At 38.6% G+C, this 27,692-nt stretch overlaps 1 protein-coding gene across 7 annotated transcripts in view; it reads right to left on the bottom strand.

The window, feature by feature from the left end:
* Nucleotides 1-1,379: 1,379 nt before the first annotated feature.
* Nucleotides 1,380-27,692, bottom strand: part of MTMR1 (myotubularin related protein 1) — a 42,460-nt gene continuing 16,147 nt past the window's right edge. For all 7 annotated transcript variants that reach the window (XM_057425210.1, XM_057425211.1, XM_057425212.1 and 4 more), the window contains 5 exons: nt 23,536-23,742; nt 22,594-22,686; nt 17,537-17,650; nt 15,972-16,148; nt 1,380-2,637 (listed from right to left, as the gene is read on the bottom strand). In XM_057425210.1, the coding sequence (XP_057281193.1) occupies nt 2,473-2,637; nt 15,972-16,148; nt 17,537-17,650; nt 22,594-22,686; nt 23,536-23,742 (756 nt within the window). In that variant the 3' untranslated portion in view covers nt 1,380-2,472. The remainder of the gene's footprint in view (nt 2,638-15,971; nt 16,149-17,536; nt 17,651-22,593; nt 22,687-23,535; nt 23,743-27,692) is intronic.

Below are 27,692 nucleotides of genomic sequence, written 5' to 3'. Positions count from 1 at the left end.
AGGTATAGCAGCCGGAGAACAGGGTTCTGCTCTTTCCTCAACTAGTTCAATACTGCCTTATTAAAAAATAATGATGGGATTAGTTGTTAAATCAACAGGAAAAAGTCTGATTATCGGGAAGCTGACTGACTACAAAGACAGTCACCTCTTCAATATAAAACTATGCTTTAACTTAACATGTACGAGCTATACAACACCTGTGGAAATGTGCATGCTAAGTATGTACAAAAAATCCACTGTGCTTACACACAGAACAGCAGGACCCTTTCCCCAGTGCAGGTCAGAGGCAGTGCGCTGAGCTGTGTTGAAACCTGTGCATAAACAGCCAGTCAGTTGAAATGACTGGTGGTGTTCAATGCAAAACCGAATTCCAGGGTTTTAGATCTAGGAATTTAAGCTTCAAGAATTCCAGACTGCTCAAGCTAATCCAGTCATCACTTCTACAATAATTATAGAGGAAATGTTGTGATTATTAGCACCAGTAAAAAGAAAAACTTCAAAAGATTTTCTTTAGCACTGCATTGTAGAGATAATGCGCTTTGCTTTAATATACAGTTAAAATGTCAAGGAAATCCAAAATATGGAAGAGTTTAATTCGATACCAGCTCAACATATTTTGGCAATGTAAAATTCGCTGCTGGCACACTGTTCAGCAGAGCCATTTTTACAGGAAAACATCTTTCATCTATTTATAAAAAGCCTGAGGTTGATTAAGAGATGCAACATTGCAAGCCTACCTAAACTTTGCTCTTGTAGGTGAGTACCTATTATATTCACTATAATAAAAAGGACATGTTGAAATACCCTGCACAGCACAGGAAATTTGTAAGACTGGATGCAGCACATGAGCCTTTCTGGTTGAAGCTGCAAAAGTACTCAGTGGCTCACCTTGCTCATTAACTATATGCTACACATAGTTAATGCAGAGAATGTGGAGAAACAGAGAAGCACCATGGCATATTAAGAACAAATGTACAGTAATAAACAAATACTCAGAGACAGTAAAACCACAATCAGCACACAGAAGCAATTGGCTCTTGTGAACAGTGCTTAATTCCCACCAGCAGAAGTTGGAGCAACACAAGCTGGAGCCAAAAAGCAGAGCTGCAGAGTCTAAGTGCGTAAGTACCTAAGTGCCAGATTTTTATGAAAGACAGCAAGGAAAACAGTCCAGGGAAAACTTTCAGCCTGCACCATCTCTGGACCTTCCAAGAAGGCGACTGAATAAGTTTTTAAAAGGTTGGATGCTACAATAATCAAATCTTGCTGATAGGAGTATTTTTTTTGGGGGGGGGGGGGGAGATAACAGAAAGTTGAGAACATGCACTTTATACAAAACCACAAATTATTCACTTTACAGAAAAAACTGCTAGCAGCAATTTAAAAAACAAAAAGCCAAGAGGCTTTATTTCAAGAAAACCAATTAAGATCGTATTGTTTAAAAACTTTGTCAAACAAAGTCTTTAAAAGTTAAGGGCTTCAAAAGAGTTTGGACAGGTAGGATCCATTTCCTGAACTTACAGCTTAAAACCACGGAGTTTGCATATGTTAAACAATCACACACACGTGTATAAATGCACACAGCCTTGCATTTTGTGTGTACACTGTAAAACAAAACACCAAAACACACTTAACAAAATGTGGAGCTATACAGACTATACAATTTACACAGCTGGGTGTCATTCCAACCCCAGATATCACCATCTGCTAGAAAACGAATTTTTACTTTGTACAAGACCTTGATATGAATAAGTTTACCCCTTGCTCAGGAGGCTGAAACTGAACAATAAGCTAAACAGTCAAGAGACTTTATTTCAACTTGTACAAAAGGCATTAAAAAACCTAAAATACATGCTTTACTGAATATATTACATCATACGTGTCAGTGTGGTGCACTTGATAAATCCAGCCTAACTTCATCCACTTTTAATGGCATATTTAGTCAAAATGTGAAACTGACTACACTGGAAAACATTTATTTTAAAATCAATTTCCAAGTGCATTAATTACCTAAAAAAAATAAATTGCTCTAGGAAAAAACTTTTTTTTTTACTGAGTGAAATAAGGAGCTCCCATTCAGAAAAACATTCTGTATTCTGTGTAAGCATCATGTGGCATTTCATCTGATTCCCTCAACCAGGCATGGTACCCGAGGCAGTGTGAGAGGCATTTCTTGTCTGCTTGGCAGATGGATTCCTTTTTAAGATGGTTAAATTGTTAGTTGCTCAAAACAAAGTTTAATTTCACAATTGATGATTCAGCTAGACCGTCAAAACACATGCGGGAACTGCCAACAAGAAAATACATCACATCTATTGAAGCTCTTTTTGGCCTCATCACGGTAATACCAGACACAGAGTAAGGCATGTAGATCATAGCAATTACAAGTCACTCACAGTCCTTTTGTGATGGGAAAAGCATTTCACCCTCCTCTCTGTGTTACCTGACGCAAATGTTTTTACATGGCTTTTGTTACACAGAGGTGTGCACTGGCGTGGCTGAATGGGAAGGAGATGAACCTCTATCAGAGGAGGAAGAAATGGATCGTGTGGCAGCTTCCCGCTGCAAATCTTCAACCTTCTTTTGAAGCTCTGTCCGGATGGCAAGGAGCTCTTTCAAATTTTGATGGATTGGGACCTGTAGGGTAAAGAAACAACAGGCTTATTTTGACTGTTATAGTAAGTTATCTTCTCAAGCAATCCTTCCACTGTTTCCTTCAGTAATATAAGGAATCCAACACCTGTGAATTTCAATAGACCAGTATTTAGGGAGTGTTTCTTCACTCATTTGAAATGAAACATTTTGGCAAACTGCCCCTTTCTAGCAAATAATTGGCAAGAAACCTATACAAAAGACTGTTTGCAATGGTTCTGATAGGATACAAAACATATTCCAATAAATGCACCCCTATCTTTTATCAATACCACTTTCTGGCTGAACTTCATGTGTCTTTCCCGTGAACTATTTCCCCTGCCTGTTGGGACAGAACTTATTATGTACCAGAGTTAACAAAGCTGGCTCCATATGGAGCATCTTGTTACTCTTCTAACCAGGCATCTTTCCAAGAGTCTGACCCCTTCCAGCTTGTCAGTGAGAAAAGTGCAGCAGCCAAGTGAGTTGTGCTTCTGATGGACCTCCCAGAGTCAAACTCCAACAAACCTTTTATAGACGGGGGTTGTACACATTCTGCCTCTGCTTCTGACAGTACCCCAAAAAACACGAGAGGTACACCACTCTGCATCTGAGTTCTAGACATTTTTTATCTGGAACATTCAACTATACCATGGCCAAAGGAAGATGCAAGCCACACTGGTTTTTGCAGCTTGATCTGTTATCTCAGGCAAGTAGAGAGAGACTCCCCCCCATTCTTCCAAATGCCACAGAAAGGCCAAAAAAGTTTGAATGTAAATTGCTTTTAATTTATTTTATCCTGTATAAGCTCTAATTTTTTATAGCTTTTGGAAAGGGCATCATGGGAAAAGAATTTAATTAGACTGATGAGACAGTCATGGGGAAATGGAGCAATGGGACATGTATGGATTGCTAGACATTGGAACTTATACTCTGGGCTTCCGGAATGCCAGACTCCAGGGAACTGCATTCACCCACAATTACTTCCTACTGCTTAAAAGTGATTACAGGGCTGGGAGGCACACCTGAGCATGCAATTTTCACACGGTGCTATGTCAAAAAAGATATCAAAAGCCAGAAGGGGTTTCTCTTCTTGCTATTAACACATAACTGAGTCACAATTTACCTTTTTGTGAATTCTGGCTTTTTAAACAAACTGCATCAAAAATCCATGCATCTGATTTTGGTATTTTTCAAAACCTAACATTTGTGTTTCTGAAACATGAAAATACAATTTCATTTCTAACTTTAGTTCTAACTTAAAAGAATAAAAAGTAACAAACAGTCTGGTTTAGGTCAACATTTTTCTGGCCACATACTTTTTTGTTTGTGTAAAAACTTCAGTGTATTTACAAAGTGCTGCTCTTGCACCCTGGCTGTCATCAATTCATCCAGCATGTCACCTACAGCAGTTCTAAAAGTGTAACTTTTTGAGTCTTCAGCAGAACCATCAGTGCACACCACCAAGTTCCCAATGATCCTGGAGTCCTGCCTTCACTATGCATGGAATTCTTTCTCTTCTTGCGATCTTCTCCTGCATCCACCACAGAAACTCTTTAACAAGACTACAGGCAACAGCTTCCTTCACTAACCAGACACAAAGCACAACCTCCAGAGAGCCAATCTTATTTTTCTGAGGAGGTCTACAGAAAATGTACACTCCTAAAATATGACAAAACCGAGTCTGGTGATGAAGTTTGTCCAAGATGCTGTAATGCACACTATGGAAAATTCAGGTTTCAATGATGATCAAGGCTTTCTGGAATTAGCACCCCCCTACATTTTTTTTTTCCTTAAATAAAAGATCCCTTCCTCATACACTCCCACTTCAGAGCTTTCCTTTATGAAGACGTCTTCCTGAAACACTTGGGTCTGTAACAGAGTGATTTACATTGGTATCATTACTCACGCAATCCCTGGGTCACGGAAGATTTGTACATCTGATTTCTGCACAGCTCAATCATGATTCAGTATAACAGGCCAATTCCTCTTAGACAACCTTGGGGTGTTCCTCTGCACAATGTTCAAACACTCATAAAAAGCAGTTTCATACAAATGGCTTTTGGGGAACCTACTACAAATCCTTTTGGGATACACTACAAAAAAGCCATTGCAGAACTTGGCATGCTGAGTAAGGTGCTCCAAGGAGGAAAAGTGTGGCTGCACATCTCAATCCTTCTTCTGCATTCCTCCAGAATCTAATTCAACAAGACACATCCTCAAACTCCGCCACAAGCGCTATTCCCCCCACACGTCCACCTCAAAGAACAGGTCTGTCTTTAAACTAATCAGCTAAATAACAATAATGACATTTTAAAAGTCTGTGTATATTCAACTCGCAAAAACCCTACAACTTTAAGACTGCAAAATTATGCTCTCAATAGATTAGGATGCATCAGAATGAAGATTGCTTCTCCAAACTCAAGTCGGCCATCCTGTACATTTGTATAAAACTGTTGGTTAAGTAAACATTAAAATACTAGCTTCCCTCTTGCATTGCTCATTTATTCAGTGCACAGTCTGATGCTACTTAATTCATGAGCAGTTACTCAATATTTAGCTTTCTTTGCAGTGTCTGACTCCATCCTTTATTTATTCTTCTGAACATAAAATGCTTAAGTTTCCTTTTCTACACTTTCATCTCATGTCAAGAAACAAATTTATTTCTGCAGCACCCTAATGAGGGATGGGAGTACTAACACTCCACTTTTACAAACAAGGATCTGGAGCAAGCATACCTTGGATCTTAAATTGGTTTAACAGAGGACTTAAGAATTCTGCAATTCAGCCTTGTGGGTATCAAGCAGGACACCCAGTAAATAGGGAGCACACCCACAGTGACCACACTGCTCCAGGTGATGCCCCTTACAACAGAGGAATCCTTTGGCAAAGGCAGGGAGAAACTTCACTTCCAGAAGAGCATCCTGCTACCTCAACCATGAAACAATTCTTTATCTGCCCCAGCCTGCTTTTCCCAGATTGTATTCCATGAGTTGAACAGAAAGCAAAGACCTCTAAAACTGGGAGCTCTATCCACTCCTAATTCCTATTCCCAGTTAGTCACAACTCTCTCATAGACTCTGTATCAAATCCACCTCTTAATCCTTTAATTCTCATTTATTCTCAGTCCTTGAGAATTCACTGAGATTGTTGCAGCCTCAGACCTCCAAATTGGATGAATTTCTTCCAGGATATGAGCAGGCACATTTCTGAAACACAATCTCTCTTCATAAAATCTTATGTTTGCCCTAGAGATGGAATACTTACAGAAAAACAGCCCTTACCCCAACAAAAGAAGTTTCATATGGGAAAACATTTTTTTAGCCACATTCTCATGAGCAACTGAGCCTTTTTGGATGAAGTTTTACAAAACAGTTCAGTCAATCATACATACTAGATGAGTCAATATAAAGCGGTAGAGTCCAGAAAAGCTGTAAGCAAGGCAGAGTAAGGTCTTATAATGGGCAAAGAAAAAAAAGGTCACCTTTAAAATGTTGCCCACCTTTTAACGAATGCACATTAGATATGAACTGTAAGACAGTTTTACATAAACATCATCATGCCACGTCATATGGTAGTGTAAGCATGAATGGTTTTCTAATGTCAAGTCATTCCCAGGAAAAGATTCTGGCTGCTTGCTGTTTAACAAAACATCATACAGAGAGATACACATCGACATAACACAGTAAGATTCCAAAACCAGTTTTCACACATTAAGCTTCCAATACAGACTTTAATTTTGTTCAATAACATGTTAAATTGAGCCTAGAGCTTAGCACTTTCAGAGTATTTTCAGGCAGCTGATACTACCTGATTTATTAGTGATAAACGCCCATGTTAAAACCACATACTCATGGAATGAGAAAAAAAGGTGGTACAGACAGCTAAAAGATACAAAAAAATATTACAGTTCTCATAAAAAGACCTGAAAAGCAGCCTCTGCTTTTCCCCAGATGTCTTCAATCCTGCTACTGTAACTTCCCTTTTTTGAACAAAGCTGCAAATTCAAATGCAGAAGAACGAAAAGACCAACAGCGGTGATAGGGGGAAAAAGGCAGAAAATGTCCAAAACTGAGCCTCAATCTCAAATCATGCATATTTTTCATTCATTTTTATTTTAACAAGACTGTTAAGAGAACCAAATAGAACTGGAATTCTGCATCTTTCTGAAAGCCTCCTTCCATCTTGGAAGGAGGAGGAAGAATTAAGAGACTGAAGCATCTTTAATTCTGTAACAAAACCCATTAAAATAATTATAAGAAAGAAGTTTAGCTTATTTTTATGTTTCCTAGAGACTTTTTCCTCAGGCAGACCTGTTGCTGCCAGTGTTTCCTCGTACCATGCTGTGCATGTTCTTACAGATAACTATCTCCATTTTTGTCACCTCACACCATTATATTTCAGTGTGTGATTCCTCTCTCAAAGCTTTCTTCATGAGGAAATGGGTCCAGCAGCCTTCACAATAACACCTATAATGGCTTGCTGTGAACAAGGTTCTCCATTATTTTGCTACTGTTTAGATTGAAAGGAAGTGGGAGAGTGACAGATTTTGTAAGGAACAAGAGTTTGGAGAAGAATGTTTATTAAAAGATCTTGTTACCACCTTAACCCTAGAAGTGTAGGCTTGCACAGCACAAGTAGTGTCTCCATGGCAAGCTTTTATTACAGTCTCGTTGAGAAATCATGTAATTGATTTGACTGAGATGAGTTTGTTGGGAGCCTGACAGCAGGTGTAGTTTTCTACTCTCTCATCCTGCCTTCTCAAATTAGGAGTGGAAGCTCAAACGAGGACTCTGAACCCACCACTCAGTCGCATTCATGTTATTTTTTCTGCTCTACTTCACTGTAATCAATACCAGGTTTTCAGAAGAGTGTGCATCCTTCCCTGTGTCACACTAGCGTCCCAGTGTGTTGCCACAGTAATGCTGCTAGGCAACTCCCAGCCACTACCACCAGGTCCCCATCACTTCTGTCCATACTCGAGGGGAAAGCAAAGCCCTACTTCTGCTGCACAAGATGAGCTTATGCAGATGAAACCCAAGCTGGCAGTGCATCTGCTGGTTTTGTTGGGCTGGAAAATTACCCATTAGGTCTTCAGGATATTTTTCACAATTTATTTAAACTATCACCTCAATTTACTGAAGAAACAATAAATTTAATTTCTGCTTTACTACAAAACATTGTAGTAAGAAAATAAAGTAGGAACAGAATGGTGAATGTACTACATTTTAACAGATTTTGGTGGGTTAACCTCATAAAAAAGAAATCTGTCATTTGATTACATATGAGAAATAAAATCAGATTTCTCTAATCACATAAAAATAATTAGAACTTGATCAGTCCAAAATAAAATTGGCATCTACATCTAATATAGCTAGCAATACAATCCAGGGAGGGACAATGATAAAGAGTTTGCGGCAGCACTAAGCAGTGGGGGGAAAGCCCCAGAACCTTGGGAAATCTGACTTTGGAATCCAGGAATTAACAAAACAGCTGGCCCTGTAAAAGCTGGAGAAGCATTTACCTGCAACACTTCAAGAAGACTTTTCAGTGTTGGGTTTTTTTTTCTTTTTATTGCTACTGTAATAGTGACTTGGGAACTATGCAGATTATGACTGAGATTGCATGTTGTTCCCCTCCCTCATAACCATTTTTTTCCAGCCATTTAACCCAAATCCCATGTCCTTAGTCCTTTTACCTGTCCTGAGCAATAGCTTTAGCACTAAACATAAGCTTTACAGACTTATCCCAGTAGTTTGAAATTCCAGCATCTTTCTGTTTGGTTTAAGCTCTCAACAAGTTCTGTAGTCCCTTCCCATTCAAATCCCTATTTTCATTCCATTACACATTGTTGTGGTTTAAGCCCAGCTGGTAACTCAGAACCACACAGCCTCTTGCTCACTCCCTCCCTTTCTTCCCCTCCCCTTGCTTCCGGAGGGATGGGGAAGAGAATCGAAAGAATGTAAATCCAGTGGGTTGAGATAAGAACAGTCCAGTAACTAAGGTATGACACAAAACTACTACTGCTACCACCAATAATAATAATGATAAGGGAAATAACAAGGGAAGAGAATATAAAACTAAAAGGGGAAAGGAAAAGAAAACAATAAACACATCACAAGTGATGCACAATACAATTGCCCACCACCCACTGACTGATACCCAGCCTGACCCAAGCAGCAATCTGGGCCTTCAGAGTAACTCCCCCCAGTTTATATACTGGACATGAAGTGCTGTGGTGTGGAATACCCCTTTGGCTAGTTTGGGTCAGGTGTCCTGTCTCTGCTTCCTCCTGGCTTCCCATGTCCCTCCTCACTGGCAGAGCATGAGACTGAAAAGTCCTTGATCGGAGTAAACATTACTTAGCAACAACTAAAAACATCAGTGTGTTATCAGCGTTGTTCTCAGGCTAAAGTTGAAAACAGCACTGCAGCAGCTACTAGGAAGGAGAAAAATAACTGTTACAGCTGAACCCAGGACACTCCTCTCTCACTAAGCCATCTTAAGGAACTACTTTTTTTGTAAATACATAAATAACTAGAACCCATCAGGAAGATTTTAGTTAGCAAAGACCTTGGGTTTCTCTAGCTTTTTCACAATTTGTACTTTCACCTATTTCAACATTAAGTTCCCAGTCTAGCTTTTCTGCCTCAAGCCATGATTAAACTTAGGACCTGATCCCCTTCCTCACACAACCTATTTACATGCATCTTCCTTATACCCTTGCACTTCTTCTCTGCTACTTGCTTCTCCCTTCCCTTCCTTACCTATCATATTGCCAGCTGCCCTGTCTCCCCAGGGAGTTTCTTCTCTCTGATACAAGCACTCTCTTTTGCTTGTAAGACTTGATTCTCCCACTGTTAGTAATACTTACAGTATTTGAAATCCCACCCCCAATCAGTAAAAAACAGCAACTGCTGCAAAACTGAGTGAGCCAAGTAATGTTCTTTACTCAGATCTAATTGTAGGTTCCATTCAAAAGCAGATACTTTTCCTACATTTTAAAGATAAGGTACTAACTGCCTGTAATGAACTGAAAAAATACTTAGAACACTGCTAAAGAAAATTTCCTTATTGCTTAAAATGCCATTGATATGAAACCATTTTTTAAACTGAATTATCTACATTGAAAGCAGAACCTGGTGCAGAACTGTAACTCTCAGATCATACCACAGTTACAGTAAAGTATTCCTGATGGGTGAGGACTTGAGGAAAGATAAAGTTGCTTTTTTAATTACACCCAGTCAGAAACTACAACTATGCCACACAACACACATGCTACAACACATATAAAAAACATCCAGACACAAGACAGCTTCATCTCCTACAGAATTCAAACCTTCCTCTCCACAGAATTACTACAGTTCACTTTCAGTATTGACTTTCAGGTTCTGATTCCCAAGTAATCCTTCAGGATCCTGGAGTGCTGTTGGATAGCAAAATTTGTCAACAAAAGGACAGGTATAAAAGAAATTATAATAGCTACTCACAGTACCACCAAGTCTTAATTGGATGGCTATCTACTGTCTATTACTGTACCAGCTCAAGGACAGCCATTCACATGAAAATTGTTCAACAGTGAATGCATTTTGTCTTGTTCAGCAAGTACACTTTATCTATTTGAGCTGCAGAGGAAAACAGTTACTTTAAATTCATTGCTTGACTTAAGACTGTTCGTTTTTCAAAACCCTCCTCTGTGCATTGGAAAGACAACAGTATCTTTCACTTGAGATTTTTGTTCATCTTCATGAAGAGCTGGAACTCTGATAGACTTGCTTTTAAAAAGTAGTCAACAGTATACTCATAGCTAAAAGCAATCTTAAATGATGACAACAGCAGTTTTCAATGATAATCAATACTTCCACACTTATGTAGAAATACCAGGGACATCTGCATAGATATCCAGACTCAGGAAACTCAACATGGTGCAAGCTGATGCCATTGCAACCTACAGCCCATTTAGATTTAGAAATGTGACAGATCAGAGCAATGCTTTTAGTGCTTGCTCTTCAAAATATGTTAGAAACTCCCCAAAATGAAGGTCATTTGTACAGTACTGTTTTTAACTTTCTGTGTATGTTCTGATGCTGTGCTCACTACAGGACACTAACTAACCTTTTTCTTTTCCCTTTCTTTCTTAAACGGCTAGATTCTTTCAGCACACAGGATAAGCAGTCAGTTTATTCTATATCTACTGAATGCTGAGAGTTTTATCTGCAGATGTAAGTTACCTGCAGTAAATCAGATGCTAGAAATCTTGATTTAGACCCCTGGATAGAAAGAAACCTGCCTTGTCTCACATGAAACTCTGTGAAATGCAGGAATGAAATCCCCTTAGCTAGATTAACACTCAGCTATTGAACCCAGGATCCCTCCTCCTGACATCTCCTGCCTCCATTTTTTATGCAAAAAGATGGACTCAAGACCATGGCTTGCAGACCACAATGCCAAGCATTTCCAGAGCCATGTGGTGGCTTTGTGCTGACACAAAACAGTGTTAAATCAGACATATGAACTTTGAAAATATTACAACCTATGTCAAGATGCTCAGAGATGAAAAAGCTGGGCAACATGACTGAAGGCAGGTACAAATAACACAAACACCCCACATGCCACATCATATTCTGTTATAGGCAGGATAAAGCATCTCAGTAACTCTGTATTCCAGTTTATTGTCAACAAGTTTTCCGCTGATGCTTAGGATCTTATTTGTTCTTTTAAATATACTATATTTAATGTTTCTTGACATTGCAGTTCAGCTGACATCTAATCACTCAACTGTTCAACACATCAAATTCTGCAGTTCTATACACAGGATTAAAAAAACAATAGCAGCAATCATGGCAACCTGTTTATATGCTTTCCAGACATTTCTGTATATACTAAGCAAACAGTTATTTATTCCTACCTTTTCCTTGCCTTTTTTTAAGCCAGCTCTTAACCTACAAACAGACTTTCCTTGGATTTTGATGGAAGCTCCAAAGATGGTCGCATTCCAATAGCTGAACCAAATTTCTAGGTTATAGATTGTGCTAGCCATATATTCTAGATGAAAGTCAACGCATACAGAGGAAAGAATCTATTTGAAAAACTTCCAGGGATTGCTATGATAGTTTCTCCAGCACAGTGGCTAAATTCCCAGAAAAATTACAAAAAAAAAACCAAACAACAACAAAATTAAAACAAAACAAGTTTAAGCCTTGTACTCTAAGAGTTAAAATGTCATTTCCTAGAAGGCATAAAAAAAAACCATATCCTAATGTATTATGCAAATTTTGTGACTATTGCCTCTCACATAGAAAGACACAGCCTGAAATGACAGAACCAGGACTTTTACTCATGCTCTGCATGTATGAATGCTCAGAGTATAGTAACTCAAAAATACTGCCCCTGCAGAAGTCATATTCAGGAGGATCATTTGCTGTGTTCTCCCCACCTTCCATCGTTGCCCAAGCAGATAACTAACTGACATCTGGCAGCCAGAACTCCTGAAACCAGTGTAAAAAAAAGACTTCTGAATGATATATGGAAAAGGAAAGAGAAATACATGCTATCAACTGAAATAATTCAAAACATCCAACTATCTTATCTGCTCTAGGCTAGTAGGGTAATCTGTTAGCCCAGTAGCAGGTACCCACAGAACACACACCTCTGTATGACAGAATGAAAGAGCTTATTTCCCACATGTCACATACAAATACACATTTCTCCAACCCAAGGAAAGGGCAAATCTGGGGAAAAAAAAAAAATCTTCTCAATCAATAAACTCAAGCAAGATAAGACTAAAATCTATCTAATTTTCTTGGGACAAGAAGTCAATAATGATGTAAAACCTCCAAATGGAAACCAAGTAACATTTTATTTCACTTAATTAGAATGACCTTGTTGAAGAGGAGTTTAGCAAAAAGAGAATCTACAAAAGATGTTCACATTTCAAATTTTCTATGGTGTTCACTTCTCAGACACTTGGCTTTGAACCTTGTGTGTCACCTGATTGCACAGAATCTATTGCAATACAGCTGTAATCCTAAAATGGGGTTCTTGATGCAAATGAAGACCACCAAACCCACTAAATCAGCCTTCCACAGAACTTGGATAGAACTGAAAATCTACCGTTATAAGCAATCTTCCTTTTCCAAAACATAACTCTAAACTCTGTATGTGCAGTGAAGAATATACTCAGACCTTACTGTACTGTTAAAGGTCTGATGAGGCACAGATACCAAAGAGAGAGTACAACAATGCACAAGTAAATGGTTATATCCAGTTAGCATTCACTAATTTTCAAATAAAAAAAAAATAAAGGTGACGTATGCTCATTTCCAATAAGCCAAGTCAATGAAGTGCAATGACTAATTTAGAATCATAGAATCCTACGATGGTTTGGGTTGGAAGGGACCTTAAAATCATCTAGTTCTAACCCCCTGCCAGGAGCAGGGACACCTTCCACTAGACCAGATTGCTCAAAGCCCTATCCAACCTGGCCTTGAACACTGCCAGGGATGGAAACGTCTCTCAGACCATTCAAAAATTCAGAATTAGAAAACCTAAAATGTTGCCTCAAATCAAAACCTACCTTTCTGCTCTTGAGTTTTCTCTCCCACAAGACAAACTTGGTTGAAAAGGGGTATCAAACAACCACCCTGACTATATTAAAGGACTACTACTCATCTTCCCTTAAATTTATCTGTTGGGTATTTCTCCTTTTTGGTGAGCTCCTAGAAAACAATAAACATTTTCTAGTTTCCTGAAGATGTTTTTGCAGCTGATAAAACAGCATGTGAGTGTGCCTTGAACTGCTGTTCATCAGAAAGCTCTTCATTCACTTTAAATATTTAATTTTCTCTTATTAGAGTTGAAAACCAAAAGAACCACATTAAAAGGTATTTGACAAAAACACCTTTTTATCAGTAGGCAGAGATGCCCTTTCTTTTAATAAATCCACTGATTAAGATTTTTTTTTTCATGGGAGGTAAGTGAAGACCTGCTGGGCATCACAATGGTCATTGTCTTTTTTTCTATCACTGAATGGGTCTGAATGTTACTTTATCAGCTATCAGGGTGTGAAACTAGACAAAGCAAGTAGAGATGAAAGGAAACTTAGTATACTGTATATTGGGAAAGCCAACTGTATCCTGGGCTGCCTCAAAAGGAGTGTGACTGCAGGTCAAAGGAGGTGATCCTGCCCCTTTACTCTGCTCTCTTGAGACCTCACTTGGAGTATTGTGCACAGTTCTGGTGTCCTCAACATAAAAAGGACATGGAACTGTTGGAACAAGTCCAGAGAAGGGCCACAAGGATGACCAAGGGGCTGGAGCTCCTCCTGTATGAAGATAGGCTGAGAAAGTTGGGGCTGTTCAGCCTGGAGAAGGGTAGGCTGTGCAGAGACCTCATAGCAGCCTTCCAGTATCTGAAGGGGGCCTATAGGGATGCTGGGGAGGGACTCTTCCTTAGGGACTGTAGTGATAGGACAAGAGGTAACAGATTAAAACGTAAACAGGGGAAGTTTAGATTGGATATAAGGAGGAAGTTCTTTACTGTAAGGGTGGTGAGGCACTGGAATGGGCTGCCCAGGGAAGCTGTGAATGCTCCATCCCTGGCAATGCTCAAGGCCAGGTTGGACAGAGCCTTATATTCCATATATTTGTCACAAATATAATATAAATTCAGGCCAGAGACAAAAGGAATGGCATGATGTGTCTTCACAAGACAAAGCTAAGGTGGTAAAACTAAGAAGTCAAACCAGTTGTATTAGTAAGGTGGCAGTAAAGTTAGGACAGTTACCAGGATCATCAGGTTTTGCTGCCTTCAGCCTGCTGATCGGAGCAATCTGTTCTCAAAGGCCAAGGAAGATCAATGAGTCACACACACTGGAGTGACTGCAGAGCACTCTCTAAAAGAAGTGAGCAGAGGGCTCTCCAACAGAGAGGCAGTGAGTAGAGCTTGCCTATAAGTATATGATTGTTCTGATATCTCTATGTCATCTCTTCCCCACCCTCATGTCTTTTCATGTGTGTTTATAAAGTTGGCTCACTTTCAGAGCCTATAGATCTCAATCAAATACAAGTAATAAACTGACACTGCTGCAGGTTGATTATACTAAAACCTGTATAAACCACCTCACAAATGTTTTTTTCAGCAAATAGCCTAAGGGAAAGATGGTATTTTGCTAAACAAAAACCAAAACAACAACACCTAGTTAACAATTTTACATTAAACCCATAAAGATTAAAATACACCATCTTTCAAGTTTTACCTCATGCTATCACCTAACAGGTACCCAACAGTCACAGGTCATCAAACAAAATAGAACAAGTAATGGAAACAAAGCAGCTCAGAGGAAACATCTCAGTGAGAAAGCAAGCAATTCTGACTTTTCCAGGACCTTAAAAAGTATTTCTTAGACACCTGGTGTATCTACCAGTGTATCGTCCTTGAAACTTACCTTGGAACACCATCTTTTACAACAGCCTCTGACCTGTGAGCATCTAATAAACCTGAAACTTGTGTCTCATTCTAACTGCTAGAAGACGACAGCAGCTTTCAAGCAGTAACTTAATACAGGTAATTTATCATAATACGTTTGGGGATACCTTGGAATGTTACCTTAATAAAGAGATGGTGTAGCACCCTCAGATATATCATGGTTGTGACACAAACTTAATGTTCTTTCTTCAGATTTCTAGGCATGACAGTATATGGAGTATTCGTCTGATGAGATTTAGAGATTTATCAGAATAGCAGACAGTATTTATAAGAACAAATGCTAGGATGAATAAAGGAGCATGTGCACGGAGTGTTTAATCTTCAGCATGCCAGTTTGAAACCATAAAGGTCAACTGAAAACAAGCATCTATGGGATAGTTTAGAGAGCCTACAAACTGAGTTGGTGTGTAGTCCAGTTCTTTCAGAAACTGCTGCTGTACTTTATATCATTGTTGGTAAAGTGAAAACATGATTAAAAACAAAGGTACGCTAACCTCTACCAGAAAGTTCAGGCAATAAAAGTATTAAAAGTGTTAGAAAGAATTACAGAAGTGTTACAAAAGGAATCTTCTAACAACAAGGATTGTTAATCTGTTACCTTTCAAAAGCAATAAAGTGGTACTGTAACTCCCTGTTCTACTGGTGACTTCACTGAAAACATCATTTTACCAGGTTTGAACACATGCTTCACCTTCTTCAGAAACATTCCCCTTTTTCCTACCAAGCTGAAATATGTGCAAGCGATGAGCACTTTTGAAATGAAATGCTGCATTCCACACTATGACAAATAATATTTTTTTTTTTTTTTTTTTAATTTCTGTGCTCTTGACTGAAAGTCACACGAAAGCTCATACCTGAGGCCGCATCCTTGGGTTCCATCTGACGTAGTAGTTCACCCACAGTTCCAAATGGTTCAGACTAGCAACAGGATACAGGACATGGTTTTCATAGTTCACATAGAAAGGATTTGTGAACTCATCTAACTGGCTGTTTATATAGGACCACAGCGAGACAGTCTTTGTGCTTACCTCCTGATTGATAAAAGAATAAAATTAATTATATGGATTGTAAACTCTTTTAAAATATGAGATTAGCATCTACAGATCAGCATTTTTGTCTGTGACATTTACCTTATCTACTAGAAAATCGTAAGCACTCTGAGAACACTTCCAGAAGCTGATTACTGAACAGCATTAAAACTTCAGGAAAACATTTCAGCACTTAAACTGGTCCAAGGCTAACTGAGAAAGGAGACTCAGGCATATTAGTTTCAGAGACACTAAGGTCTAGTTGAGCAAAATAAATCTGTACTGCTCAGAACTTACAGCAATGGTTACAGCTACTTAAACATATGGTTACACACTGACCAACTAAAAAACCCAAAGTAAAATTAAATGAGCTTTGAGCCGAAAATTAGTTGAGATACATGGCCTAGAAGATTTAAATAGCATCTGTGAAAAAAACTATTCAATTCTCTCTCTCACACTATTTGCTCCTGTCAATTGCTATTATGCTTTAAAATGCCTATTTTACCTTTACTTGCACTTCTGAAAGTTGCATTATTCTAAATGTAATCAGCATAATCATGGTTAGATCAGAGACTGGAAATCTGAACTTGTATCAGATTTGTTCTGCAATTTTACACCCTTCAGTGTTGTAAACCATGTGTTTCTACTACCACTGCGTCTTAAATTGCATTTCTTTATTGAGAATTGCATCTGACCATTTATAAAAGAAAGCTGCGTGGAAATCTTGCATTTGCTGGCAACATGTTATTCAGCTCCATCTTGTGGTATTTACATGCAACTTTTTCCATATAGAAGCAGTAGAGACAAACCAGAAAAAATAGAAAACTAAATATGGCAACAAATTGTTCCTTGCTTTAAAAAACATGAAGCATTAAAACTAAAAAGCCAAAAGTAAGCAAGAATGTATTTGGAATATTAACAAACTTATTAATTATTTTGTTTTCAAACTCAAAATATTTCATTGAGTTTGAGATTTCATTAACTTCATTCATTTAGGTATTGTAAATTTCTGTAGTCTTCAACCATATGTTCCATCTAATCATATCCTAAAGTGACCTGCAAAGTCATCCATAGGAGTTCCTTTGGAAACAGTGAAAGAAATGTTAATAGAATTTGACAATGATCATTTAAAATTGTGTATGTTGGCTAGAAATCTGACAGAGGAGCTTCTGAATCCCTCAACCCTCCGAACATGTAATAACTAAAGAAAATTTAATAGCAGGACATGCAGTATATATTTCTCATACCATGAAATTTCACGTCCACATTGTCTTTTAAGACTATGTGACAAATGTATCAACACCACAGTACAGATGTTCTTAGGTCTTGTATTCTAAGCATTTTCATATAAAATCAGCATATTAAGAATATGCATTACACTAATTATTTACCTCTTTTAATCTCTCTTTTTCACAATTGCATAAGAAAGTCCCAAAGAGACAACTGTAAAGGTGATCCAGAATGGTGATCAAAAATAACTCATTGAATTCAAAGGCTGCAGGGAACTGAAATAAAAAATTGGAAAAATTACTTTAAACTTTATTTTAAGCAGTGGAAAAAAAACCAACTCAGACATAAGAAATAATCAAAATAAGTAGATAAGGTTTTTTTTTTTATTTATTTAGTGATTATTTTCAGGAAATCTCAGAAAATTCAGTAACTCCCCCTGCAATATACATTTTACCTACATACTTCTTTATAAATACTCCTCAGAGACAAACCTTACATTCATTATCCAAGTATACCAGAATACAAACATAGGAACATTAGCTAATGTGAAACTGGTGACACAAAGCAATCCATTTAAGGAGCTCAGCAGTATTCCGTTCTAAGCCACCTAAAACTGTCTTCAACAATGCTTTATGTCTCTTGTTACAGGACAAGAAATCAAGGGAGGGGGGGAGAATGATGACTTTTAAGAGTTTTATTTCCTATTCTAATACGCAATAAATTGGATAATAAAGTCTATGGCACATACAACGTCTTTAACGTATATTTAACATGTTTCTTTTACTTTCTATCCAACTAAGTTACTTTTCTCCATATCACCCCTTGAGTTTACCATCAGCTATGTACAATAAGCCTTTAATCTCTCTTCTTTTCTATTGGAAAGTAAATCCTATACATGTGAAATGAAAGTTCTGCTACTCCACAGAGCACCACTAGGCACTTCATTCACCAAAAAAGGAAAAACTAATTCTAGGAAAAAGAAATTTGAAAACAAAAACTTAAAAATATATCTTAATCTGTAGTGCTCTAAAATCATAAAGGAAGGGATGAATACAAACTGCACGGGCTGCTAGCTATTCAGATGGAAAAGGTCTTACTTCAATCAGATTTTACGATAGGACTGCATATGGCAACTGCTTGATGTGTCAAAATAACTTTGTGTTCAGTATGACAAGGGTTGCAAGCACAGATACAGAATGATAAACATTTAGGAGGGAAAAAAAAAATTAAAAGACTAAAGGAAAACTTAAGAAGTAGCATTTCTCTCATTACCATGACACAGAGGCTAATTTTCAGGACAAATGAAACAAATTTTGTCCATTCCTACTAAAAGACTATATCTTTATAGAAGTCTAAAATGCAAAGTTACAGATTAAGAAGGAAGAATTTCCTGCTATATGGAGAAATATCAAGTCAATATTTTAGATCTGAAGAAAGCAGAGGACTGGTTTCTGTAATGAGCCACTGAAGAATACTGAACACTGTGGCAGAGTGACCCAAGAGCTACTTTAAATAAAAAAAGAAAAAAGGCAAGTATAGCTAGGAGGAATAACACAGCAACTGGGACTACGGATGAACTAGCTGATCTAGAAACTCCTCTTCAGTGTCATCTGTGATTTAACAAAGGGCAAATGTTTATTCATGGTGAAAGCAAAGAACTGAGTAACACACAATGGGTGTGCTTGTATTAAACCCAGAAAGATCTAAGTTTTAAGCAATGTTCTTTCAAAAGAACATTTGATTTAAGTCAAACACTGCAAAGACATTCTCTTTCCAAGACCTGGCAAGATATGCCAACTTTCATCTGAAAATTGTGAGTAGGGAAATTATCAATATCATAGCTCACAAAATGAATGAATGGGAGCTTTCCTTCACTGGCTATACTGTTCAGCAGCACAGCATGCTCACACTGGGGCTTCTCTCTCAAATCACTGGTTTGTTTTCAATCATCTAGCCATTTGTTTTCAATAAAACATCCAGGAACTTATGATTATCAAATTTTTTCAGTCATGTTCAAAATCACTTCAAAAATTCACATCATCACTTACAGCACTCCCTTCTCTCTTGGAAATCATGCCTAAACTCAATTACAACACAGTGATGTTGATAATGCACCTATGATTTTAAAAAGGTTATCAACAGAACTTGATAAGCAGGTGTGCTAAACTTAGGGGAAAATTCAGTGGGTTTCAGACCTCAATCTCAGTGTCCAGCCCAAAGCAGCAATCAGATACAGAGAGCAACAACAATTTGCAAAGGATCAAAATAATATTTGGAAATAACTTTGAAGACAAAAGCCTCTCCTAAAAGGACTCTTTTTAGCTGAAAGCACTTAATGAGCCTTGTCACATTAGGGTTCTGTGTTGTGACGGGTCCATACTAATCAGATGGATGCTGACATGGCTGCTATTCCAATCCAGTGAAGCATATTCAAAATTCCATACATCAGTGGTTGCACTCCAACTAATTTATTAATAAGTGATAGCACTTATTGAAACCCTGTCTTTGGATACAAGAGTTCTACTGTTGGAGCTGATGTATTAAGACTGTAAAGCTTCTATTACCGCTGCTGAAGAATCACTGACCTAAAAATGCTTTCCTCTGTAGTTCCAATCCTATTAGCATCTGTTTGAAGATTCAGGTGGAAAAACTCCCCAAATGAAAATAAACTTCTTGTCAAACCCACTAATTGTGAGAGAACACATGGGTCATTAAAATATCACTCGATGCTGCTGGAGTTGTTGGGGGTTTTTGTGAAGGAGGTATTCAAAAGAAGAATTCTCTTGTTCAAGAAGCCTGATGATGACAAGTGGCATCTGATTCAGAAACATGCAAAATAAACTTGCTTTTTAATCAATGAACTCATTCTTTACTACAGTAACATTTAAAATTGAAGAACTTTGCAAAATAGTTCTTATGATTGTGGAATGGGACTGAACTGGGTCAGCTGAATCGTAACAGGGTACACCACTGAAACTAGTGAAAATGCATCTCTGGCAAAGGATGACATCCAGTAACAAACAGGATTCAACTTTCTACCAACTATAAACAAACTTTCCTCCTGCGTGGGTACTGTGCATGAAAGGCAGAAAGCTGCTAGTTTAGCTGCAATATGACATGCAAATTTTATAGCTTTGTTTAAATTTTAACAGGGCATCAGTATTGCATCAGATCACTTGTGGCTTTTCCAGTTTGATATCTGCTATTCAAAATCATCAGAATTTACTAACAGAAATTACTTTACCATGTGGTTTTTATTAAAATCTGATATTGTACTCCTCTCCAGTTCTCATTACTGTAAGTGTGTGTCATGAAGAGCATAAAAAGCCAAGGGAAGATACAAGGCTGTCAAGTATTAAGTTTCATTGTCTGAAGCTATGTGGGAATTTATATCTTAGTAGGAAGTTAAGAGATTCTCTCACTGCATTAAGTTGACTGTTTTAAGAATGTAGTTCTCAGAACCTAAATGTTTCGTTTGCTTTGAGCCCAAGCCCAGACCCAGGCCCTGACGCCCTCCCACAGTCATTAACACTTATTTGAGCTTTGGAATATTTCACAAATGTTTACCATGGTTTCTAATGTATGAAACTAGCACTGTTTTACAAGTCAATGATCTACATAAGGATAAAACAAAACCCTGATTTTCACAGGTCTGTGTGAAGGTAATCACAATATTCACATCTATTCTCTAGGTGTTAAAAGTCAACTAAAAGATAAAAATAAGTGGGCAAGAACTCTCCAAGAATGCCATTTTCTTTTTTTCCTCACCCTGCTGTAACAATAATGATTTATCAATGCATTGCCATTCACATATTTCAGAGCAGTTTCTGGATGTAGGTCTTGAACAGATGTGGTATTGGCAAAATGCTTCACAGATTCCTCTCTGCCGCCTATCTGTTGGTTTGGTTTTTTTTTTAAGTAGAGGGAACTAAACTGTTTATAGCAAGATACAGGAGGTGGCAAGGGTGATCACAAAAATAGAAGAGGCTGCTCTCAGTTATGGATCTCCCCATAGGACTTTTATTCCTGCCAGGTGCTAAGAACTGCTTCTTTTTGCTATTGCTAATAGCCTTCCTCTGAGAAGGACAGAATTTTTCATGTATTTTCTGCAGCTATACTAAGCAGCACATTAACGCTGAAATACAGATACACAGAAAGCAACAGTTTTCAAGGGACTCTGAACAAGGGCCCAGTATTACAGCAGGGAACTTTCATAAAGCACTGACGATGACTGTTTTGAATACAAGTTTTGGAAACTATGATGTAAGGTTTTAAGAACCAAGTTCAGAACAAGGAGACTAAGCTAAGAGAGCTGGGAGCCCCAGAATCATATGGAACCAGACAGTTAACCTCCTCTTTTCAAAACAAATCACATACTATGCAGACCTCAGTATAATTGCTTTTACCATAAGAGCATAGATCCATGTTAGGCTTCAAGGAGTTAAAAAACAAAAAGAGGAGTCAAACACTTCTATTTAATTGCAAATAAAGCCTTCATGTGGGCAATTTCAGTAACCCCATTAAGGAACAGCAGTATAAAAGCTCAGACAAATTTTAGGTTTATGCTCATGGAGGTGCAAAGTAAGGAAAATGAAGGCTAAAGCCATGCTATAATGTAACATACTCAGAAAAAAATGAGAATTTTAACATTTTGATATCTCAAATACCACTAATTTCCAAGATCTCCCCTGAACCAGAGCTAACAGCAGTGCTGGAAGTAATAAAATTTATCTGAGAATAGGTTTGTACGTTAGAAGGGCTGTCCTGTATGCATAATGAAGCCAACATTAACTTATATTTCACATTTGACACACATAGAAGAACCCTTTCCTCCCCTCAGTTCACAATCAGCCTGGATTTTTGCTGTTTCTTGAGGACAATAAAAATCCGTATGAACATGTACTCTACCGGTGAACATGCAATGCAAATGATTTATCTCCTCAATAACCCTCATTTACGTAATCAGAAAATCCTTTGAAAGCCTATTTTAAACAAAAAGGATTGCTGGTATTTTGGTTTTAAATCAATATTTCTACTCTAGTTCCTTGTGGAGGAAACTTTGAGCAAAAGTTTCCATATGTGGGCATGGTGCAGTCACTGCACAACCAACTTCAGCAAAATTTGCTACTCCTCTGCAAAGGAATGTGTTCTCCTAAATGCATTATGTTCCCAAGATAAAGTCTAAGACTTCTTAGAAATATACTCGTAAGCATCTTACCTGCTTTGTCATTTGCCAGACACAGTCAATGAACTGAAGGAAAATGGGAGATCGGTCTGCATCAGCATGATCATCATCTCCATGTCCTACTCGCTGAAAGTCAAATCAAACTTTTAATTTCAGTCTAGTATATTTATTGTACTGACCCAACACTTAAAAGCTCAGAAATGCTTAAATATGTTCCAGGGGTGGAACAAGACAAGCAAACTGCATACAAAATTCCATAATGCTAACCTGTATTTTTCAGCTACTGAAAACACATTCCAATATTCACATGTATATGCCTTTGCTGTTGAGCAGAGCTGGAATTACACTTGGTCAACAAAGCTGTGCCAGTTGTTTCCCCTCTTTTACTGCACAACCATTTATCTCTACGAGTGGGATCACACTGGTAGGTATTTACTAAGACTGTACTGAAACAAAAACTATTCCATATCCACCTGCCACAACTACATGTCATTTCTCCTTAAACCATCTCAGAGTCAGAGCCCACAAAACATCATAATAATTTATGCCATAATTCCCTTTTAGCCCACGTGTTAAATTACACTTCAACCTTAAATCAGGGTAATGGTTCAAGCAATGTTACCTTCTAGACACCTTAATTGTTTTCCTTGTTTCTCCATTCATAAGATTGTTAAAGATGAAGCAACGTGTTACAGTCTCTCTTCCTTACAAAAAAGCCATGTTATTTTTTCTAACCATTATGTTCAAGCCACTTCATTCTTATTTACTTTAGATTATCTCACACAGAGATACTTTATATTACCTCACAGAGATTTCCTGTTAAAAATGAACAGGTCATAATTCTCTGACGTAATCACACCATTAAAAGAAGGACACCAGAGATAACTAAAATGCATCAGAGTACTATGAGAAAACATGCTATTCAAAATACAAGCTCTGAAATTGACAAACTCCATACAAAATATTTCAGCTTACCATTGCAAATCTGTGGCCAAAACTTATCCATTCTTTCTCTATGAGAACTTCAAACCCCTTGATAGTTCTGTAGTAGCTGTCCAGCATAAGCATAGCTAGTGCTGTGAGCTGTGCAGTTCGATCCCAACCATCGCTGCAATGTACCACTACAGATGTTTTACCAGACTCAATTTTATCCGCAATTCTTACTGCCCCAGCAAGAAGCATCTTAAACAAACAAAAACCAAACATTAAATACAAACCAAAAGTCTACCCCCCAAAAAGTTATAATTTTATACTCTTAAGGTTAATATATATTAAAGTTTCTTATTAATTACATAATCATCTGGATGACATTGCTTTAAATTGGAGATTTCTGAATGGTGGTAGGCATAATCGAAGAGGTACAAGACCTGTGTGCACTCTGTTGTCCAAGAGAGACTTCTAACCAGCCTCCATTATTAGTAGCACATAGCAAAAGAAACTCCTCTAAATTTAATCTAAAATTCTGTACTATGATGAACGAACACTGTAACCTATTCCAAAGGCTGAAGGATCAGTGTTTTCAAAGTTCATTATCACAGTAATCAAGCACACTTTTTTCTTCAGCTTTCAGTTTTCAACTACTACCTTTAAAAAAAGGGACAAACCATTCAGCTAATCTAAATCAAAACACAACCCAGAAGAACCCAGACACCCCTGGCTGGGAGCCTGTGATTACTTGGTGCATGAATCATACATTGTATTCAACCCATAAGTAAACCATTAACAGCATGGATTCAGAAGCATGCTAGAGAGCAAAGGATAGAGATGGCACACGACTGAGATCACCTGTGTGAACTTGTTAATCTCTTCCGCTACAAAAAAAAATCCTCTCTTGTTCTCTTAGGCTGCTCTGCAGTATTTTTGAAACAGCTGAATAATCTCTCTCCTATAAGGATTCGTCTCTATAACATGACCTATTACAGGACTGAAAAATATGTGAAAAAAAAAAAAAAAAACACCCAACCACTAGAATAGGACCACAGGAGAAATTTCCATGTTGCATTCCAATGTCAGAAAATGGAATCTTGCAAAATACTTGCATTTTCCCTTCCAAGGCATGTAAAAACATCTTCTGGGAAGTAGAAAGCCAACATCCACTGGAGAAGCTGTGTACAAGACCAATCTTGGAAGCTATTTCAAGAACCAAGCTTTAAAGGCAATTTTCATTGATTAGGTCTTTCAGTGATAGCATCTTTTATGGTAAAACTGAAGGATGCCAGGACGGAAACAGCAGGAAAAAAATACAAAAGCTTCTATGGGACAATAGAATCATAGAATAGTTAGGGTTGGAAAGGACCTTAAGATCATCAAGTTCCAACCCCGCTGCCATGGGCAGGAACACCTCCCACTAAACCATGTCACCCAAGGCTCTGTCCAACCTGGCCTTGAACACTGCCAGGGATGGAGCATTCATAACTTCCCTGGGCAACCCATTCCAGTGCCTCACCACCCTTACAGTAAAGAACTTGCTTATATCCAATCTAAACATCCCCTGTTTAAGTTTTAACCCATTCCCTCTTGTCCTGTCAGTACAGTCCCTAAAGAAGAGTCCCTCCCCAGCATCCTTATAAGCCCCCTTCAGATACTGGAAGGCTGCTATGAGGTCTCCACGCAGCCTTCTCTTCTCCAGGCTGAACAGCCCCAGCTTTCTCAGCATATCTTCATACGGGAGGTGCTCCAGTCCCCTGATCATCCTCGTGGCCTTCTCTGAACTTGTTCCAACAGTTCCTTTTTATGTTGAGGACACCAGAACTGCACACAATACTCCAAGTGAGGTCTCAAGAAAGCAGAGTAAAGGGGCAGGATCACTTCCTTCGACCTGCTGGTCACACTCCTCTTGATGCAGCCCAGGATATGGTTGGCTTTCTGGGCTGTGAGAGCACACTGAAGCTGGCTCATGTTAAGTTTCTCATCAATCAACACCCCCAGGTCCTTCTCCGCAGGGCTGCTCTGAATCTCTTCTCTGCCCAACCTTAGTTACAAAACTTTACTGCACTAAAAAAGTGCAAATACTAAAACCAGCTTGGTTTTCAATAAAAGCAGAAAACTAATCTATATAACATACAAATAATCTACATAACATTTGGAAGGCAGGTGCAGGGACTGTGAGAATGAAGACCTTAGGCCCACTGTAGGAGAGGATCAGGTTCAAGATCATCTTAAGAACCTGAATGTGCACAAGTCCATGGGACCTGATGAAATCCATCCATGGGTCCTCAAGGAGCTGGCAAATGAAGTTGCTAAGCCACTGTCCATCATACTTGAAAAATCATGGCAGTCAGGTGAAGTTCCCTAAATATAACCACATTTTCAAGAAGGGGAAAATGGATGACCCAGGGAACTACAGAGCAGTCAGTCTCACCTCTGTGCCTGGCAAAATCCTGGAGCAGATTCTTCTGGAAAGCATGCTAAGGCACATGAAAAACAACAAGGTGCTTGGTGACAGCCAGCATGGCTTCACTAAGGGGAAATCCTGCCTGACCAATTTGGTGGCTTTCTATGATGGGGCTATGGAACTGATGGACAGGGGTAGAGCAGTTGATGTCATCTACCTGGACTTTTGCAAAGCGTCTGACACTGTCGCACACGACATCCTTGTCTATAAATTGGAGAGACATCAATTTGATGGATGGACCACTTGGTGGATAAAGAACTGGCTGGATGGCCACATGCAAAGAATTGTGGTCAGTGGCTCAATGTCCAGTTGGAGACCAGTAACGAGTGGTGTCCCTCAGGGATCCGTGTTGCGACCGGCCTTGTTCAACATCTTTGTCAGTGACATGGACAGTGGGATTGAGTGCGCCCTCAGCAAGTTTGCCGATGACACCAAGCTGTGTGGTTGATACGCTGGAGGGAAGGAATGCCATCCAGAAGGACCATGACACGCTTGTGAGGTGGGCTGATGCCAGCCTCATGAAGTTTAACCATGCCAAGTGCAAGGTCCTACACCTGGGTCAGAGCAATCCCAGGCACAGCTACAGGTTGAGATTCACACAGCTACAGAAGAGATTCAGAGCAGCCCTGCAGAGAAGGACTTGGGGGTGTTGGTTGACAAGAAACTTAACGTTGAGCCGGCTTCAGTGTGCACTCGCAACCCAGAAAGCCAACCATATCCTGGGCTGCATCAAAAGGAGCGTGACCAGCAGGTCGAAGGAGGTGATCCTGCCCCTCTACTCTGCTCTCTTGAGACCTCACTTGGAATATTGCATACAGTTCTGGTGTCCTCAACATAAAAAGGACATAGAACTGTTGGAACAAGTCCAGAGAAGGGCCACAAGGATGATCAGGGGACTGGAGCACCTTCCATATGAGGACAGGCTGAGAAAGCTGAGGCTGTTCAGCCTGGAGAAGAAAAGGCAGACAAGTGATTCTTGGATAAAAGCACAGGGAGATACTATCAACACTGCCAACACAGTAGTGGCATCTTGTAAGAAATCAGGCCACAGTTTGTGCTGCCAAGGCATAAGTGTTAAATATCACGTAAGGGACACATCCATGAAGAATGTTATGTGTGTGTCAACTCTTTAAAATAATTTAAATGAAATTTAAAATTGCATGCTATTGTCATCTGTGCAACAACGGCATCAAGGTCCACTTCAGAGAGGTCCAAGCCCAGGAACCCCACTGAAGTCAATGACTTCAATGTCTTCAAAGGTGACCACCAGCCCAAACAACTGCACTTTTAAAAACAGATTATCTCATTAAATGCCAGGCTGATCAGAAAAGGTTTCCAGGTACTCAGATTCCCAACACTATTTGAAATAGTCCAACTTCAAGAGAATAAAAACATTAAACTATCCCAAAAGATCATTAAATTTGTTTAATTCTTAATTTAGCGTTTGCTCCCTCTACTGGTTCTCCTGCAGCAGATAGCAAGCACTAGTTAATAGAGCAAACTAATGAACGATCCCAAACATATTTTGCATGAGTGACATTTGAGCGAGTTGCTAATAAAACAAATTCCACTCAATCCATATTCATCATAAACAGGAGAGTGGACGTGATAATGAAAAATTTCAGAGGTCAGTGAAATAGAGTGTAAAACTGAGTATGGTAGTGATTTATTTTAATATTATGTTAAATAATAGAGTGGATTATAAGCCAGTAGAGTGCTGACTATAAACAGGCAATGA

The sequence above is a fragment of the Pezoporus wallicus genome, unplaced genomic scaffold (assembly GCF_028554395.1).
Source record: "Pezoporus wallicus isolate ANWC-B61680 ecotype Strahan unplaced genomic scaffold, APGP_CSIRO_Pwel_v1 scaffold_6445, whole genome shotgun sequence".
NCBI lineage: Eukaryota > Metazoa > Chordata > Aves > Psittaciformes > Psittacidae > Pezoporus > Pezoporus wallicus.
The sequence above is the reverse complement of the archived record's forward strand: the minus strand, read 5'-3'. Positions and strand labels throughout refer to the sequence as shown.